The 17,409-nt window shown below is 45.6% G+C and overlaps 1 protein-coding gene and 1 long non-coding RNA gene across 6 annotated transcripts in view; one reads left to right on the top strand and one right to left on the bottom strand.

Moving 5' to 3' along the window:
- LOC125172106 (uncharacterized) overlaps positions 1-17,409 on the bottom strand; it is a 64,880-nt gene that overhangs the window by 11,658 nt on the left and 35,813 nt on the right. The window contains exon 3 of one of the 2 annotated variants that reach the window (XR_007154592.1): positions 14,399-14,675. This is a non-coding gene — a long non-coding RNA (uncharacterized LOC125172106). Of the gene's footprint in view, positions 1-12,498; positions 14,676-17,409 lie in introns of those variants that run through there. The other variant, XR_007154593.1, reaches the window with a different exon arrangement.
- The window catches only part of ELAPOR1 (endosome-lysosome associated apoptosis and autophagy regulator 1), a 72,692-nt gene that overhangs the window by 26,860 nt on the left and 28,423 nt on the right, over positions 1-17,409 (top strand). For all 4 annotated transcript variants that reach the window (XM_047869615.1, XM_047869616.1, XM_047869617.1 and 1 more), the window contains 2 exons: positions 9,651-9,771; positions 12,335-12,527. In XM_047869615.1, the coding sequence (XP_047725571.1) occupies positions 9,651-9,771; positions 12,335-12,527 (314 nt within the window). The remainder of the gene's footprint in view (positions 1-9,650; positions 9,772-12,334; positions 12,528-17,409) is intronic.

Genomic DNA, 17,409 nt, shown 5'->3' with positions numbered 1-17,409 from the left:
GCAGACTGGGATTAGGGGGTAAGTCAAGATGGGTGGTAAACAGCAAGGGGAACCAGGGAGGTCTAACTGCTGCTGTCATCATTGCTGTTAGGCCAGAAATGGCTCCTTCCTCATAGCCCTCACAGAAAGACGAGTGAAGAGCCTGGGCACTCCCTCCATGAGCTCTCTGCAGGCAGGGTCAGCTGGCTTTGTTTTCTTTTTTGTTTTTGTTAGCCAATTTACAAAGAGCTGAACATAATCTCCTAATTGTCCTGAGAATTTGATGTTACTCAGTTTGGGTGGGTGGGTGGGATCCACTCAATCATCTTAGCAGGGCATTGTCATCCCTGTTTTATGGGCACAGGGTTTAACAACGGGTCCGCGGTTGTGCAGGACAAGATGAGAGTCTGGATCCCTGGGGTCTAATCCAGAGCGCCTTGCACAACTCCAGAACCACTCTAGAGTCTGCCCTTTTGCCACCATTCAGTCACTCAACAAATACTAATTGACAGTGATTGTGTCAGGCACTGTTCTGGGCCCTTGGGCTACATCAGTGAACAAAAACAAAGATGCCTCTTCTTATGTTGTTTCCATCTGATCTGGAGTGAGGGCAAGGGCAGAAATAGACAATAAACACAACGAAAAGTTAAGTTAGAAAGTGTGTTTGAAGGTGGTAAGTGTATAGAAGAAAGGAGTCACTTAGGATTTGAAAATCGATAGGGTGGGAGGGGAGGAATTACAATTGTAAATAGGGAGGTGGAAGCAGGAGGAATAATATCAGGGGCCTTGGTAGGGGCTGAAGGGGAGGGTGCACGTAAAGAGAGGAGCCCCAGAGCCGGGTGCAAGGGTGCTCCTACGTGTCACTAATGGCGGCTGTCGTTACCACACCAGTTCCATCTCCTGTGCCCAAAGTGGACAAGCAGCTCTAGTTCCAGACAGGCTGGACAGCAGGGTCCTGCCTGACCCAGGGCCTGGTGGCACAAACTGCCCCAGCTGGGTGTGAAGACCCAGCAACCAGTTTTGTGTAATGTGCCCATGGTCAAATGAGCTGGGGTGACCAAGTGCCGTCTGCGGTTTTTGATCAAAATGGGAGTTGAAAACCCCAGAGTCGAATAGAAAATGCTGAAAGAAGGGGCAGCGGAAGGCCAAGGCTCCCCCATCCTCCTTCAGACTGGGAGCCCCGGGGCTCCCAGCTCCGTGTTGCTAGGCAACAGCACACAAATTGAGGGCAGCCAGCAGGGGCCAGCCTGCCTGGGGTCTGTGTGCTTTGGCTGCTGCTGGGTCTGGTACCTGTTCCGGGGGAGAGGCTGTGTCACTTGGAAGCAAACACCTGACTATGTAGGGTTATTAAAGGAAAGCCAAAAAGCCATCCTTAACTCTGAGCCGGCCTCAGGGCCTGCAATTCCACCTTTAGCAATTTGCTCCTTTAAGCAAAGTCTGTGGTGTCAAACTTTTTGGGGGCTAAAACAAAATCTTAACTGAGAAGAATAAATATGCAGAAGAGATTTTAGGGGGGGAAATGTTGCTTCATTAAAGGGGGGAATCCCCACTCCCGGCTGAAGGGGCTTTCTAAACCCCTAGATTCTGAACCATAATTTGAAAATCCTTGGCTTAAAGTATTTCAGCCCCCTGTTAAAAAGTGAACAGCCTTTGTTCAGCAAAATATTAAGCTATTTTATTTTATTTTATTTTATTTTAATTTTATATTTTTAAATGTTTATTTATTTTTGAGAGAGAGACAGAGCGTAAGTGGGGCAGTGGCAGAGAGAGAGGGAGACAGAATCTGAAGCAGGCTCCAGCCTCTGAGTTGTCAGCACAGAGCCTGACACGGGGCTTGAACCTGGGAACAGCAAGATCATGACCTGAGCCAAAGTCAGACGCTTAACCGACTGAGCCACTCAGGCGCCCCAATATTAAGCTATTTTAAAATTACTAATATGTTATGATAGATTTTCATGGTTTTCTGCTGGGGTAGGGATGGTGGAGAACAGACTCCTCTGAGGATTTGATGAAATCTGTACACCCTCTGCCCAGGAAAATGCACATACGTGAAATTCTGCATCTGGTTGTATCGGGGAAGTTGTCCATAGACCATAGATTAAGGAGCTCTCTGTCTTTCAGGACATTTGTTTATCTGATTTACTTCCAAATGGGACAATACTTAAGTCTTGAGAAGAGTGAGTTTTGAAGGAGGGAGGGAGGAGAATCAGAATCTTGGGGATGGAGTCTGTATTTTTAACATGATCTCCAAGCAGTTGTGATGATCAGGTAGGCATGGGCATCAGGGCTCTGGAGGTGGTTTGTCTAGCCCCTAAGGCCCAGGAGACACTGCTGTGAGTTGGCAGCCCTTATGAGGGTGAGGAAGAGGGAGGGAGAGAGAGAGAAGCCCTGCTTTCCCCCTCTAGTCTGACAAGCCGGAGAATGGGAAAGACCCTGTGTTCTCCATCCTGCCCTTCGTAATGGGAAACTGACGTTACTTGTGCCCCTGAGCCTCAGCCAGGCCCTCCACTCAAAATTCAAATGAGGGCACTCCAAAGCAAAAAGAACAAAGACCAGTACTTCAGGACACCATCCAGCTAGGACTGGGCCTAAGAAAGAGTCTCATTTGGGACACTGATGTTCAAATTCCGATATTTGTGGTTTTCTATGTTCTGTACTAAGGAGAGGTCATTCCTCCCTCCTAGCAAAGGGTTAGTGTCTCCTTAATAGTCAGGATTGTTTAATGGGATCTGCTCCCATCTGGGTCAGGTGCTTTCCAAGCAAAGAAGCATTCGCCACTGAGTCAACAAATAACCTATTGATCCCACTGTACCAAGCTTGGGGCGTTTTAACTGGTCTACCTCGCCTACATCCTGACATTCTCTTCAGAGGATCTGGTTTTCAGGGACAGCGAGAGGACAGGAGGATGAACCTGCAGTTGGGGGAAGAGCAGGAGGCGGCCTCCTCCAGACCCCAAGGCCTGTAGTCAAAATCCGGGTTTACTTAAGAACCTGTTTCTTGACGCAGGCCCTATCTCAGCCAAGACAAACCCAAGTCGTGTTTCTCTCCTGCTTCCTTGGGTGGTTGTGACTTTATGCTGCATGACTTGGTGGTTCTCGGACTTGGGATATGAGACCCTGGTTGGCTCTGTCTCTCCTGCCTGTGGTGGGGGATGTATCCTCTTCCCCCCACTGTAGTTGCTGCAGTAATCCTTCCTCCTGTCAATGTTTTGCTCAAGTGGAGCCATTTATCCAAAATGAACAGTTAAGATGTGTGCATTCCAATGTGTATAAATTTTACCTAAAAATAAAAAAAAAAAACCAGCAACAACTTCCAGAAGGGAGGAGTGGGTGGAAGTAAATGGGGAATGAGTAGAGGTAGATGAAGAATGACAGAAATTAAGAATTGAAGCTGGGGGGTGGGGGTCATCATATTCTGTTCCAAAATTCTTGTTTTGACATTCGCCACAATAAAAAGAAAAAAAGTACTTAGAGATGTCTGTTTTCTCTTAGAAGTCTCCCTACATGCCCCTTCCCCACTCAAGAATCTTGAAGAAACTCATACCCTTTACCCTAGTAATTCCACTTCTGGGACTGTATCCAAATCAAATAATGAGAGATGCACAGAAGGCTTCATAGTAGTGCTATTTAAAATAAGAAAAAGTTGGACAAAATTCCATGTTAAAGGAACTGCAGTGCAATCATTAAAGCCACGGGAAAGTGCTTGTGACCGAAATTGTAAAAAAAAAAAAGAGTACAAAACTCCACACTGTATGATCTTCATTTGGTTTTTAGAAATGCATGTGCATGTATAGAAAAAGAATGTGGAAAGGAATACAATCATAGGTTTAAAGTAGTGATCTCTGTTTGCTGGGCTTGTAGATTTTTATTTTCATTTTAATTCTAGCCTATATTTTCATCTTTTCTACAATGCACATTGAGCACTTTGACAATTATTTTAAAGACTGAGAAGTGCCATTTTGAAGGAAGCAGGAGGAAAAGGTGGAAGAAAGAACAGATTTCCATGCAGGTCCTAGCCGTAAAATAGTAAGGTACTGGAACTGGAAGGAATCTTGGCAAGTGGCCTAAATCCAAATTTCTCAGTTACAGATGAGAAGACTGAGGCCCAGAAGAGTCAAACGACCCCCTCGGCTGTTTGTTGTCAGTCTCTCAGACTGCTTGTTTTAGTACCACACGGAGCCCTTACTTCCCTCCCAGGAACTTCGCAGCTCCAGAGTGTGCGGTGTTAACCCCTGCAGGCCCCGCGTGGGGAGCAGCCTTTTGTCTTTCCAGTCTAGGCCACCTGTTGCCAGCGTCCTTGGCCAGCGTCCTTGGCCAGCGGGGCTGCAGAAATGACCTGACAGGAAGAAGGCCAGCCACTCAGTGCCTCTCCCTCTGACAGTTCCAGCCAACTATCCCTGCCTACTCGGTTCTCCTGTGGTTACTTCTAAGGAGTGAGGTTAAATGTTTGTGGGGTCTGGCCTTGTGGCTTTCAGGCCATCATGAGTTGAAAAAGAAACAGTGCAGTTCAATGGTTAGTGTCACGTTGGAGTCAAGAGACGTGTTACAGTCTTTGCCAGAGTCCTTACACATGGTCTTAGTCCGTTCTTGCTACTATAACAGAACACTACGGACTGGGTAGCTTAAAAGGCAAACGTTTCTTACTCATGGTTCCGGAGACTAAGAAGTCAAAGATCAAGGTGTAGGCAAATTCATTGTCTGGTGAGAGCACTCTGCCTGGTTTGTAGATAACCCTCTTCTCACTGTATCCTCACATGGCTCTGTTCCTCTTTTTTTTTTTTTTTTTTTTTTTCTTTTTCATGTTTATTTTTGAGATAGAGAGTGCCAGCGGGGGAGAAGCAGAGAGAGGGGGAGACAGAGGATCAGAGCCCGATGCGGGGCTCAAACCCACAGCCATGAGATCATGGCCTGAGCCGAAGTGGGACGCCTAAGCCACCTAGGTGTCCTGACACTAATCTCTTCTTGAAGGCTCTACCCTCAGGCCCTAATTACCCACCAAGGGCCTCACCTCCAAATACTATCTTATCAGGGCTTCAACATATGAATTGGTTGGGGGTGGGCACAAATGTGCAGCCCATAACAGTTATCAAAACCTTCTCTGGAGAACGTGGGGGCAAGCAGGAGTATGCAATGATAACTAACTGTAGAGAATGGTGGAAGACCAGAAATAAGCCTACCTACGTGTTTATGGTCTGTCTCCTCCCTGTGCCATCCCTGCCAGCACACTCCCCACCATGCCCACATCTATACCCTTAAGAGCTGTGACTGTCTCGGATACCACTGCTTCACCAGAACCTATCACATAAGAGACCCTCAGTAACTACTTGTTGAACGCGGTATATGAGTAAACACCATTTTCCTAGAATGTGGAAGACCCGACATGTTCCAAGCTAACGGTATTCCCAGAGTTTAAACATTTTAGTTCCAAAAGAGCAGAATGTTTGAAAAACAGTTATTTTCTAGCACTTAATATTTATTTGTACAACTGTGACACGATGCTTCCAAACAGTTGTCATTAGCCAACACATAAGCACCAGGGAACTGCCATGGGCATATCCAGTGAGACTGTCATGATGTCCGCTCTGTCTGTTGCCTTCCACTTTTTCCTCCACTCCTCCCTCTTGGTGTCTTTTGAATTTGGCATCTATCTATCTATCTATCTATATCTACCTATATATGTAGGTAGATATACTTTTTAAATATATATATTTAAAAATATATATACATATATAGAGAGAGATAGATAGATATACACTTTGGGGGTATTTCTTTTTTTTTTAATTTCTTTTTTATGTTTGATTTATTTTTGAGGACAAGAGAGACAGAGCACAAGCAGGGGAGGGGCAGAAAGAGAGGGAAACATAGAATCTGAAACAGGCTCCAGGCTCTGAGCTGTCAGGCCAGAGCCCAAATGCGGGGCTCAAACTCACAGACCGCGAGATCATGACCTAAGTCGAAGTCAGACGTTCAACCAACTGAGCCACCCAGGCACCCCTGGGAGGATATTTCTTAAATGCAACTACCAGATCACAGATTTCTACTCTCTGGGGTACTTAATAGGATAAATCAGAGGTTGGGCATTTTCCTGTGGCATAATCTTTTTTTTAATTATTTTTTTTTAATTGTGGTAAAATACACATAGCATAAAATTATCTTGAACATTAAAAAGAATTTTTAATGTTTATTTATCTTGGAGACAGAGCGTGAGTGGGGGAGGGGCAGAAAGCGAAAGAGAGAGAGAGAGAGACAGAATCTGAAGCAGGCTCCAGGCTCTGAGCTGTCAGCACAGGGCCCGAAGTGGGGCTCGAAACCACGAACCACGAGATCATGACTTGAGCCAAAGCCAGACGCTTTAACTGCCTGAGCCCCCCAGATGCCCCCATCTTGACCATTTGTAACTGAACAGGTCAGGCATTAAGCAGCCATCACCACCATCCATTGACAGAACCCTTTTCATCTTGCAAAACTGAAATTCTGTACTCAGGGGCCCAGTCCCCAGCAACCACTAATTCTACTTTTCCTCTCTATGAATTTGAGAGGTACTGTGGGTACCTCATGTAAGTGGAATCATACACTATTTGTCCTTTGGTGAGTGGCTTAATACACTTGGCATAATTTTCCTGTAGCAACAGACAGCTCAGCATTTGACCAAGGAAGTTCCAACTTAGGGATTTTTTTCTTCTCGTCTCTCATATTCCCCAGGAGTATCGCATGTGGCTGGAGGATTTAGGGGAGGGCAGATTAACTAAGGTGCCCACCCCTCATTTCCAAACCCTACCCTTCTTTTCCTGATGACAGGCAGCAGCCACTGCCTACTGTGCCCTGTTTGAAATTGTGAGTTGGATATGTGCACAGGGGAGTGAGGAACTGTGTGCTAGGCATACATGCTGAATATATTTGTGGGTCTCCTTTGTGAATCTGTATGTTATGCAGACTGTACGCTTTCAAAGATCACTGGGTGAATTGAGGTACTGTTGGGGATTTGATTTGTTCACAGAATGCTGAATATAGCCCAGGAGCGCTGCCATTTATATCTCTGATTTAACTATCTGTCTAAGCTTATATTGTGAATAGTGAGATCTCAAAGGATAGTTTAGATTTGAAACAGCTGCAGTAGACCCAGCCACTTTGGATGGTGGAAATATCCCCAAGTGACATGAAATAAATTAGCACATATTGAAAAGGGAATTTTCTAAGGCTTGGAATCACCATTTTCCCGGCAAACCCCCCACCCAAGTGGCACCCAGGGGACACCAAATGAAAGGCGATGAAAAGAAATGGACTTGGCCCGTGTGTCTCCAAAACGCCAAATGTAGTCAGAGTGAACTGAAATTATCTGCCCGAACAGATTAGATATTTTAACACCAATTCTCAGGCCTCCGAAGCAAGCCTGTCAGCTGGCACACAACCAACACTGTCTTATTTAATTTTTAGATTTGGCTGTTAAATTTGGCCCAGTGTGAGTCTGTGTTTGATTGGGTGTATGGGGATGGTGGATTTCTGGTGGGAAGGCCTGGGTTCTAGCTCAGTGACTTACCAGCTGTGTGAACTTAGGCCATTTCACCCCTGTGTGAGTGTTTCCTCACCTGTACAGTGAGGGAAGCACTCCTACTCTGCTTGCCTTATGGGGAATTTGAAGATCAAATGAGACCGTGTTTGGGAACCGTAAAATCACTATGCGGATGACCAGCTTAATCATGCTCACAGTGGGAACATCAAATCCTTTCTGCCCGGTTCACTCAATTCTGCATTTAATTTACATACTGTGAATTTTACCCCTCATTCTTGCAGTGAAACCCTTTGGGGAGTATCATATTTAGACCTGGAATTGCTATATGTGTAGTTGCTCTCTTCACCTTAGAGTCCTCTGAGATAAGGAAAAGACTGGAATTGGGGGTGGGGGGAATAGACCCAGAGAGATGGTAGCCCAAGGGCACAAAGAATCCTGATGTTTTTCTTTCCTAGATGACACTGATGTCTAAGTCCAAAGCCGAAGATTCTCATCAAAAGTTAGGCTCACTGGGGCAGCTGGGTGGCTCAGTCAGTTAGGCATCCGACTCTTGATTTCAACTTACAGTTGGTGGGATTGAGCCCTGTGTTGGGCTTTGCGTTGACGGCACAGGACCTGCTTGGGATTCTCTCTCTCCTTCTCTCTCTGCTCCTCCCCTGCTTGCATGCACTTTCTCTCCCTCTCAAAATAAATAAACGAACATAAAAAAATTAGAACTCCCAAAACAGTTCCCCCAATTTTCCCCTTCTCCGCATCTTCTCCCTTTGGATGAAATTGCTGAGTTTGTATGTTGCTATCTTGAGCCATACTGGGCGCAGCACTTAGTAACTCTAATGGCTGGACATAGAATATATATTTGGTAAATATTTAAAATAGAGGGACATAAAATTGTTCTCTTATCATCTTGAGTTTCTGAAACTACAGCTCGAGAAACACCACGTTCACTATTATTTCCACAAATCTGAGATGCCATTGCTTCTTAGACCCACCGTTTTTTACGTATTGCAAAGAGAGGAAAAGCTTTATCAGTTAAAATATGACACAGTGCTTCCTTATTGTGTCAATTATAAGCCACTTTGATTTCACAGATGTTAAAATGTGAAATAAATATGCATTTTAGAATAAATGAAATGCAGCGTGTTTACCTCTTCCAAAAGGTAAAGCTTTCTGCTTTTCGTTCTGATGCATTCTTAGATTAGCACACTTCAAAATGGTCTCATTTTTAGTCTCAGCTCCTTGCATTTACACGTGGTATGCAATCATGCTCTTATGTGGGTTGAAAAGGGACATTAAATTGATTTTTCTTATGGACACAATAGTACCAAGTACTTCCCTGCACTTGAATATAGATTTAGGTAAGGGCGGATTATAAAATACTTGTCAGAGCCAAAATGATAATAGTTCTGTGATCTGTTGTTTATTACGAGATTTAAAAGAGTGAGAAATGTTTAAGGGCATTTGATGGATCTATTGTGGGTTTTTTTTATCCTCCCAAGTAGTGCTTTTTACTACTTTTGTTGTTACTGTTGTTCTATTTAATGCTTGATTGGGCTGTTTTGTGGCTCTTATTTAGGTTATTGTTATTAGTTCAGTAAAGCAACTGAACTGTGAGTGTCCCACTGCACAGAGAAATTAGGCATGAATAGGTTCAGGTGATGAGAGCTGCCTGGGTGAGATAGGATGTTTTCATAAAATGTAAGGTGGGAACTCATCATCTTTCCAGGCAGAAGGGAGTGTGAAGATCAGGAAAATACAGCTTCTGTGACAATCCTTTGCACATTTTTCACAGACCAGTTCTTGCTCATAATTCTACGGTTTAGGACAAGAAAGCCAGCACCTGTTTCCAGCCTGTTCTGTAGTTTCCTTCTCACATTCCTTTGGTTCGTTGGGTCATTATCTATATGCAACAGCAAGAGAGTCACCACACAGAAAGGATTTCTAAGGACTGGACTGTGGTTGGGTGGAGAGGAGTGATCCAAATCATTGCAGCTCCTGTGGGCTTCCTAACAAACATTCGGGCACCATGATCCTTGCTCCCTGCTGGGGCCCCAGGCGCGTGTCGGCAGCCCGGCAGCCCTCGTGCTGGGCGGGAAGTGGGTGGAAAGCTGTTAATGTCTGGTCACTGCTAATGCACGTTTTGCCCACTGTTGTCTCCCCTGCAGTCTGAGTACCACTACGAGTACACCGCGTGTGACAGCACGGGATCCAGGTGGAGGGTCGCCGTGCCGCACACCCCGGGCCTGTGCACCAGCCTCCCCGACCCTGTCAAGGGCACTGAGTGCTGTAAGCATTCCTGCCGCTCACCTCTGGCCTCTGCCCCGAGCCTCCTGCCATCCAAGCCAGGCCCTCTCTGACAGCGCAGCTGCCTTAAGGAATCAGATCTCTCCCCCAGTTAGTCCCCAGCCCCTTTGAGATTTGGTACAGAAATGTGATTTCATGGATGCAAACTGGGTATCTAAGTTTGCTTTTCTTTCTTTCTTTCTTTCTTTTTTTTAAATTTACATCCCATCAGGGGATAAAGTATGAGCAATTCCAGCTGTGTGCCAGTCAGCGATTTCTTTCTGTTTGCATACATTTTCTTTTGTGCCTGTGCATCTCTCTCCAGTCTGCACTTACCAGCCACAATCAGGCATTAGGAAAAGACTGTGATTTGCTTTTGTTCTTGAAAAGGAAGCCAGAGAAGATAAATTTCTGCACAGACAGACCTTTAAAATGCACTGGGCATCACTTCAGGGAACAAGAACCTTGCCCAGCTGTGGAGCTGACTATGCGATCAGAAAAGCCGTGACTTGTCTGCAGCTCTGTCCCCACCTCCGCGACTCTGTAGTCACAATTTTTCTACAATTGGCAGCTATTTCCCCTCCACTGTTCTTCTTAGCAGTGTAAAGGGATAAAACAGGGACTAGAATCAAGGAATACTTGGAGATTTGTAAAGGAGATTTAAATTCTTTTTTTTTTTTTTTTAATATTTATTCATTTTTGAGAGACAGAGCATGAGCAGGGGAGGGGCAGAGAGAGCGGGAGACACAGAATCCAAAACAGGCTCCAGGCTCCGAGCTGTCAGCACAGAGCCTGACTCGAGGCTCGAACCCACTGAGCCCGAGATCATGACCTGAGCTGAAGTAGGACGCTTAACCAACTGAGCCACCCAGACACCCCGAGGGCATTTAAATTCTTTAAAAAAAAAAAAAAAACCAAAAACTTACATAGTGCCTGGTTCAGTCGGTGAGCAAATAAATGCTTGTTAAACTACTGAACGGATATTGTGAAGATCTGAGCGGGACTGAGGTGTGACTGCTGCAAACAAGTGAGCCATCTTCAGGTAACTCCGCCAGCTTAACCGAGCTCTTATGTGCATGCACTGTGAACCACAGAGATATATAAGGCACAGTCTCTGCCTTCAAAAGCTTAACGTCTGGTGGAAGAAGCAGACATTCATCCCTCCATTCATTTTTTTCAGCAAAACTATATGGAGCCCCTACTATGTCTGTGCCAGTTACTGAGCCACTGTCCCCAGAGGAGCTCAGAGCCTAGCAGCAGGCACACATCAATATGATGTATTCATATGAGATGACAAAGGACAGGAGGTACGGGTGCCTAGGGCTCAGGAACAGCTCGGGGAACTACTTGGGCAGAGGTTTGCAGGTGGAGGAACACCAGACACATTCAGGGAAGAACATGTGGTCTGGGGTGGAGGCAACACATGGAAGGTGACGGTGACAGATGGGGCTGTAGTGGAGCAAAGCCTGTAGTGGGAGATCAAGCTGGAAAGTTAGGTTGAGGAAAAAATTGCAGAAGATTTTGAATGCCTGGCTGAGAGCTTAGATTCTATAACCCAAGGGGAGTGCCTGATGATCTCTTAAATAACAGGAATTATAGTACCTATCCGTGTTTTAGAAAGATACCTCTGACCACAGAATGAGCAAAAGCAGGAAACAGGGAACTAGTTAGGAGGACTCTGTAATCATTGAGCTAACAGCCAGGAGAATCCCAACCAGCATGGTGGCAGTGGAGCCAGAAAGGAGACAGAGACCAGAGACTCGGGGAAATTCATGGCTGAAGGGCTGGGCACCGTTCAGAAGACCATGGTATGTTCTACTGGAGAGCTCTCAGAATGGCTGTCCAGAAAGGCTGTCCCTCAGGAAACGAAACCGTCAGGGACAAGTTCACTAAAGCAGAGCTCCCACAGCCCTAAATTTTATTTTTTATTTTTTATTAAAAAAAATTTTTGTTAACGTTTATTTATTTTTGAGACAGAGAGAGACAGAGCATGAATGGGGGAGGGTCAGAGAGAGAGGGAGACACAGAATCTGAAGCAGGCTCCAGGCTCTATGCTGTCAGCACAGAGCCCGACACGGGGCTCGAACTCACGGACCGCAAGATCATGACCTGAGCCGAAGTCGGCCGCTCAACCGACTGAGCCACCCAGGCGCCCCGAATTTTATTTTTTAAAATAACCGCTTTATTGAGATATAATTTGTATATCATAAAATCCACCCCCTTAAAGTGTAAAGTCTAGTTTTTAGAATATTCACAGTTGTACAACCACTATCTAACTTCACAATATTTTCATCACCCCCAAAAGAAACATCATATCCGTGAACAATCTCTACCCACGTCCCCTCCCCCCAAGCCCCTGGCACCATAGATCTGCTTTCTGTCTCTGTGGATTTTCCTAGTTTGGACTTTCCATATAACGGGAATCATACAAGATGTTTTAAATCTTAGTGGGTCAACTTCTGGATCTTGATCCTCTGCTCCTCATTTTAGGGTGCCCACAGGTTGCCTACTCCTCCTGGTGGCAGTGGCCTCACCACCCTGCCCTTGTCCCTTCTCTGCGTTCCAGCCTTTTCTTGCAAAGCCGGGGAGTTTCTGGACATGAAGGACCAGTCCTGTAAGCCATGCGCTGAGGGCCGCTACTCCCTTGGCACGGGAATCCGGTTTGACGAGTGGGATGAGCTGCCCCATGGCTTTGCCAGCCTCTCAACCAACATGGAGATCGAGGACACCACCATCGAGTCCACAGAGAACTGTACTGCGTGAGTGCCCCCTATAGTCCCCTCCCCTGTGCTGGGCTGGGGAGGATGGAAACCAGGGAGCCAAGCAGCCAAGGGTTAGGTTGGAGCAGCTTCCCACAGGACTGTTGGACATAACGCCCACCTCAGCCCACTCTTACTGATCCAAGCTTACAGTGACTGACAGGCGTTGGTGAGGGGTAAAGAACAGGGGGAAATAGAGAGGGGTGGATACGGTGGATAAGGGTTAAATGGCCCCGTCCACTTAAAATAGAACCTAACTGGATTTCTGCCATGGGATTTTGGATCAGCAATAAGCTGCCTCAACTTGATTGCAACCCAATGTGTAAAGCGCTAGGTGTCTTCCTGGCTTTGGTGCTAACTTCTAAAACTGGTCAGCCCAACCTGAGTTTTTAGGTTTGAGGGAGATAGACTAGGGCCAGATCTTTGGTCAGTGGTGGGTGGGATCTTCCAAACCTCTTGAGACCCTGGTGACCAGAAAAAATTTTCTAGCTCAGAAGGAGATCTTTTCAGTACTTGAAAAGCTCAGCCCCAGGTGCTTGAGTAACTGGTGAGTGACCCTTATCATATCTTTCGATATTTAATTCCAGGGACAGGAATTAAATGATGTGCCTTCTATGTGTCAGGCACTATTCTAGATGCTTTATATATATTACTTTCTATAATTCTCTCAAGAACCCTCTGAAATTGGTTATCATTATTTCCTTTACACAAATGAGGAATTGGAGGCTTAGCAAGGTTAAGTGACTTGTCCTTTGTTACCCAGCTTAGAACTGGTGACATTGGAATTCAAACCCAGTCCCAAGCTCTCTACTGCCCCATGAAGCCACCCTCAGATAACATTTAGTGTATGCTAGGCAATGTCGGGTCCTAGGGAGGAGAAACAGAGGGGTGCACAGATGCTCTTTGTTAAATATTGACAAATAAGATGCGAGGAAAGTACCTGAAAGTTTCTCTTACCCCCAAGTAATCAAAAGGATAAAAGGAGTTAATGATTGTTTACACTTGGGTCTCTAAAACCGGGACCAACGTGTCCTGTTCCTACACTTAAAAAGAAGGCCCATTAGCAGAGCCAGGCAACAGGTATTTTATAGTCCGATTTTAATGTCATTTTAGAGTTTAATATTATGTGTCAAAATCATTGGCATGACAACGTTGGCAACAGAGATAAAGCCAGGGAGGATTAAAGCTGAAAGGAGACCCATTTACGTCCTAATAGAGAATGTAATTGACTCCACCTCCCCACCCCTGCAACAAGGTGCAGGCCCGGTCACCCAATCAATTCTTATCCGCTTGAAGAAAGGGTTTCTCTCTCTGGGGACCTCACTGAGAGTCCAGAAATCATTACCTCTCAGCAAGACAGGATGTGGGCCAGTTAATAACAACTTGTGTTTCCATAGTACACACTGCTTCAGGGCCTGGATCTTAAGGCATCCAAGACATCCCTGGGAGGGGAGAAAGAATGTTTCTCCTCTGTAGAAATGGAGACGAAATGGCCATCTAGAGAGGCTGTGTGATTTCCTCACCTCCCTCAGAAAGGCAATAATTGAGCTAGTACCGAGATGTTACCCGAACCCATGTCCACTGTCTCCAACCTGACCAGAGCCAGCCTCCCCGCTGTTCTGCCTCCGGCGCCCCCAACTCGTCTCAGCCTCTGCTCCAGCCTCTGCATGCCACTGGCTGCCAGCAGCCAGACCGAAAAAACACAAGTCCAACCACCGTACTTCCCCACTCGAAACTCCAGATTCTGTGGATTCCTGTTGCTCCTGGAATAAAATCCAATACCTTGCCGCAGCCTGCGTGGCCTGCCTGGTCTGGCCTCTGCCTTCTGCCCATTTCTCCAGCTTCACCCAAATGCCTTCCCTCTGGCTTACTGTGTTCCAGCCACGTGGCCACCATACTCCTTCCCTCCTGGGTCTTTGGACACGCTCTTCTCCAGCTCTTCTGGCTCACTGCTGCTTCACATTCAGGTCTCTGCCTGAAGGTCACTTCCTCGGAGACGCCGGCTCTGACCCCACAGATTCCCGTCACATACACACTCTTGCACCATCTTGTATTTCTCCTTATGGCACTTAGCAGACTTATTACTATGTGATCAATTGTGCGATTAGTTAAGTTTCCTAATCGCTTCCATGCTTCGATTTCCTCATCCTAAAAAAACAAAACAAACAAACAAACAAAAAAACAGTGTTAAAAATAGTATTCTTGTAGGTTGTGGTAAGGACTAAATGAGATGATCCATGTGAAGAATTCAGAGCAATCCCTGCCACTAGAAATCAATCAACACATGTTGTTATTATTGAATGTGAAATGATCTTCACCAGAGACAACTCTGACAAAACCCAGAATTGTGATGCCTTTTGCAAATGTAGCCCACTTATGGCATGCTTTTAATTATTCATCTCACTCTAGGAGTTATTTATGGAAGATGCCGTGGAGCACATCAGCATTAAGCGTTGTCTCTTTTAGCAGGAGAAATCAATACCATTCGATTAGTTGGGGTGTCTGGGATGAGCTCAGCGTAGGTATTTGAGAATAACACTATTTTTTTTAATGTTTACTTACTTATTTTGAGAGAGAGAGAGAGCGGGGGAGTTCAGAGAGAGAGGGAGAGACAGAATCCCAAGCAGGCTGTTAGGGCAGAGCCCAATGCGGGGCTTGATCTTACGAACCGTGAGATCATAACCTAAGCACAAATCAAGAGCTGGTCGCTTAACCAACTGAGCCACCCAGGTGCCCTGAGAATAACACTATTAAAGAACTTGAGGGGCACCTGGCTGGCTCAGTCAGTTGAGTGTCTAACTTCAGCTCAGGTCATGATCTTGTAGTTCTTGAGTTCAAACCCTGCATGGGGCTCTTTGCTGACAGCTCAGAGCCTGGAGCCTGCTTTGGATTCTGTGTATCCCTCTCTCTTTGCCCCTCCCCTGCTCTCTCTCTCTCTCTCTTTCTCTTGAAAATAAATAAACATTAAAAAAAAATAAATAAGGAACTTGAAATACATGCTATTATTCTAACAAACACAGGTCCCCTTAACAGACCACTGTTAATACTTGCCTGGGCTGGTCTCAGGCAAAACAATGAAAGAGTGGGATTATCTTTGGTCACCATTTTCTACATTAATCTATATAATTCTGAGTCCCTCCTATGTGCCAGGCACAGGGCTTGGTCCTGGGGCTACATTAGTGAGCAAGATAAGTTTGGTCTCTGCCCTTACAGCATCTGTAAGCCAGCCAGGAAGACAGACAATTAAAGAATAATTAAAGAAGAATTAGAATATGATCAGAAGAGGGGGTACCTGGGTGACTCGGTTGGTTGAGCATCTGATTTTGGCTCAGGTTATGATCCCAGGGGCATGGGATTGAGCCCCTTGTTGGACTCTGTGCTGAGCCTGGAGCTTGCTTAAGATTCTCCCTCTCTCTTTCTCTCTCTCCTTCTCTGCCCCTCTCCCCTGCTCATGCTCTCTCTCTAAAAAAAAAAAAAGAATATAATCAGAAGAAGAAGCCGAATTGCAAATAAAGAAAAGATGCTCAGCCTCACTAATAATCAAAGAAATAAGATGTAAAGCCCAATGAGACACTGTCTCTTACTACGTCATATTGGCAACAACTTTACAGTCTGACCATTCCAAATTTGGGGAGGACGTAGAGGAACAGGAACTCTCTCACGTGCTGGCGGGCGCAAGTTGGTAGCAACTACTTTGGAGACGGTATGGCAGGAGCTGGGAGAGCTGGAGGTTCACATGCCCTCTAACCCAGCGGTTGTTCTCCCAACCACCTCCCTCAGACACGCGTACGAGGAGCAGAGCAAGACTGTTTCTAACAGAGTGGGTACAAGAGCAAAACACTGGAAACAACCTAAAAGTCCACCAATGAGTAATGGGTAAATAACTGTGGTAGAACCATGCAAGGCAATATTATAGAGTAGCAGAAATGAAAAAATAGCTCTGTGTGAATAGGGATGAATCCCACAATCATCATACTGAAACGAACAAAAAAAAGTAAGTTTCAGCACACATAAATATGATGCCATTTACCCGAGGTCTGAAAACGTGCAAAACCATGATCGTAGGGCGTATTGTTTAGAAATACCTGCATAATTATTAAAGGATAAGGAACCATGTGCAGATGGTAAACACCATATTCTGGAAAGTTGTTACTTGGCTGAAAGGAGCAAGTGGTAGTCAAGGGCTTGAGATTAGCTGGGTGTACACCAAGGCTTCTGCTATATTGTATTTCTTAAGCAGGGTGGGGGTCTTCAGTATCTCATAGTATGTGTATGTGAAGTAGCGGAGAGTTATGGCTACGAGAAGAGAATCTGTGAGAGCTCAGGGTACACATAGCAGAGGCCAGTAGAGTCAAGGGGGACTTCTCAGATGAGGTGACGTTATTTTAAGACATGAGGAGGAAGTAAACAGAGGGGGAGAGGAGGTAGTTTGTTCCAGGAAGAGTGAACAGCATGTGGGAATACCCAGGGAGAGGGAAAGTTTGGCAGAGAAAGTGAAAGAAATGCTGCAGGGCTGGGGTCTAGAAGGTTCTCTGGCCTTCCCTCTTCCCAGTTGCCAGTTACATGCAGCATCTAAAAGTGGGCATTTCCAGAAAAACAGGTGGGATAGATTGGATGGACTCTTGATTTCTGAAAAACAGCAGTGTCTGCTAAATTTCGTTGACAGCTTCAGAATTAGGCAGACTTGGGTTTGAATCTCAGCCCTGCCACTTGCTGGCTGAGTGATACTGGGCAAGGTACTCACTGAGCCTCAGTTTTACCATCCATTAAGTGGGAATGAATGGAAATCATGAATATAAAACGTGTAGTTCAGTACCTGGGAGGAAGACAGGTGGGGGTACACCTACCTGTCTTCCTCATGTCGGCTGTATCTCCAGCCTCC

Source organism: Prionailurus viverrinus, chromosome C1 (genome assembly GCF_022837055.1).
Source record: "Prionailurus viverrinus isolate Anna chromosome C1, UM_Priviv_1.0, whole genome shotgun sequence".
Taxonomy (NCBI): Eukaryota; Metazoa; Chordata; class Mammalia; order Carnivora; family Felidae; genus Prionailurus; species Prionailurus viverrinus.
Note: the sequence above shows the minus strand (reverse complement) of the source record. Positions and strands in the feature narration are given on the sequence as shown.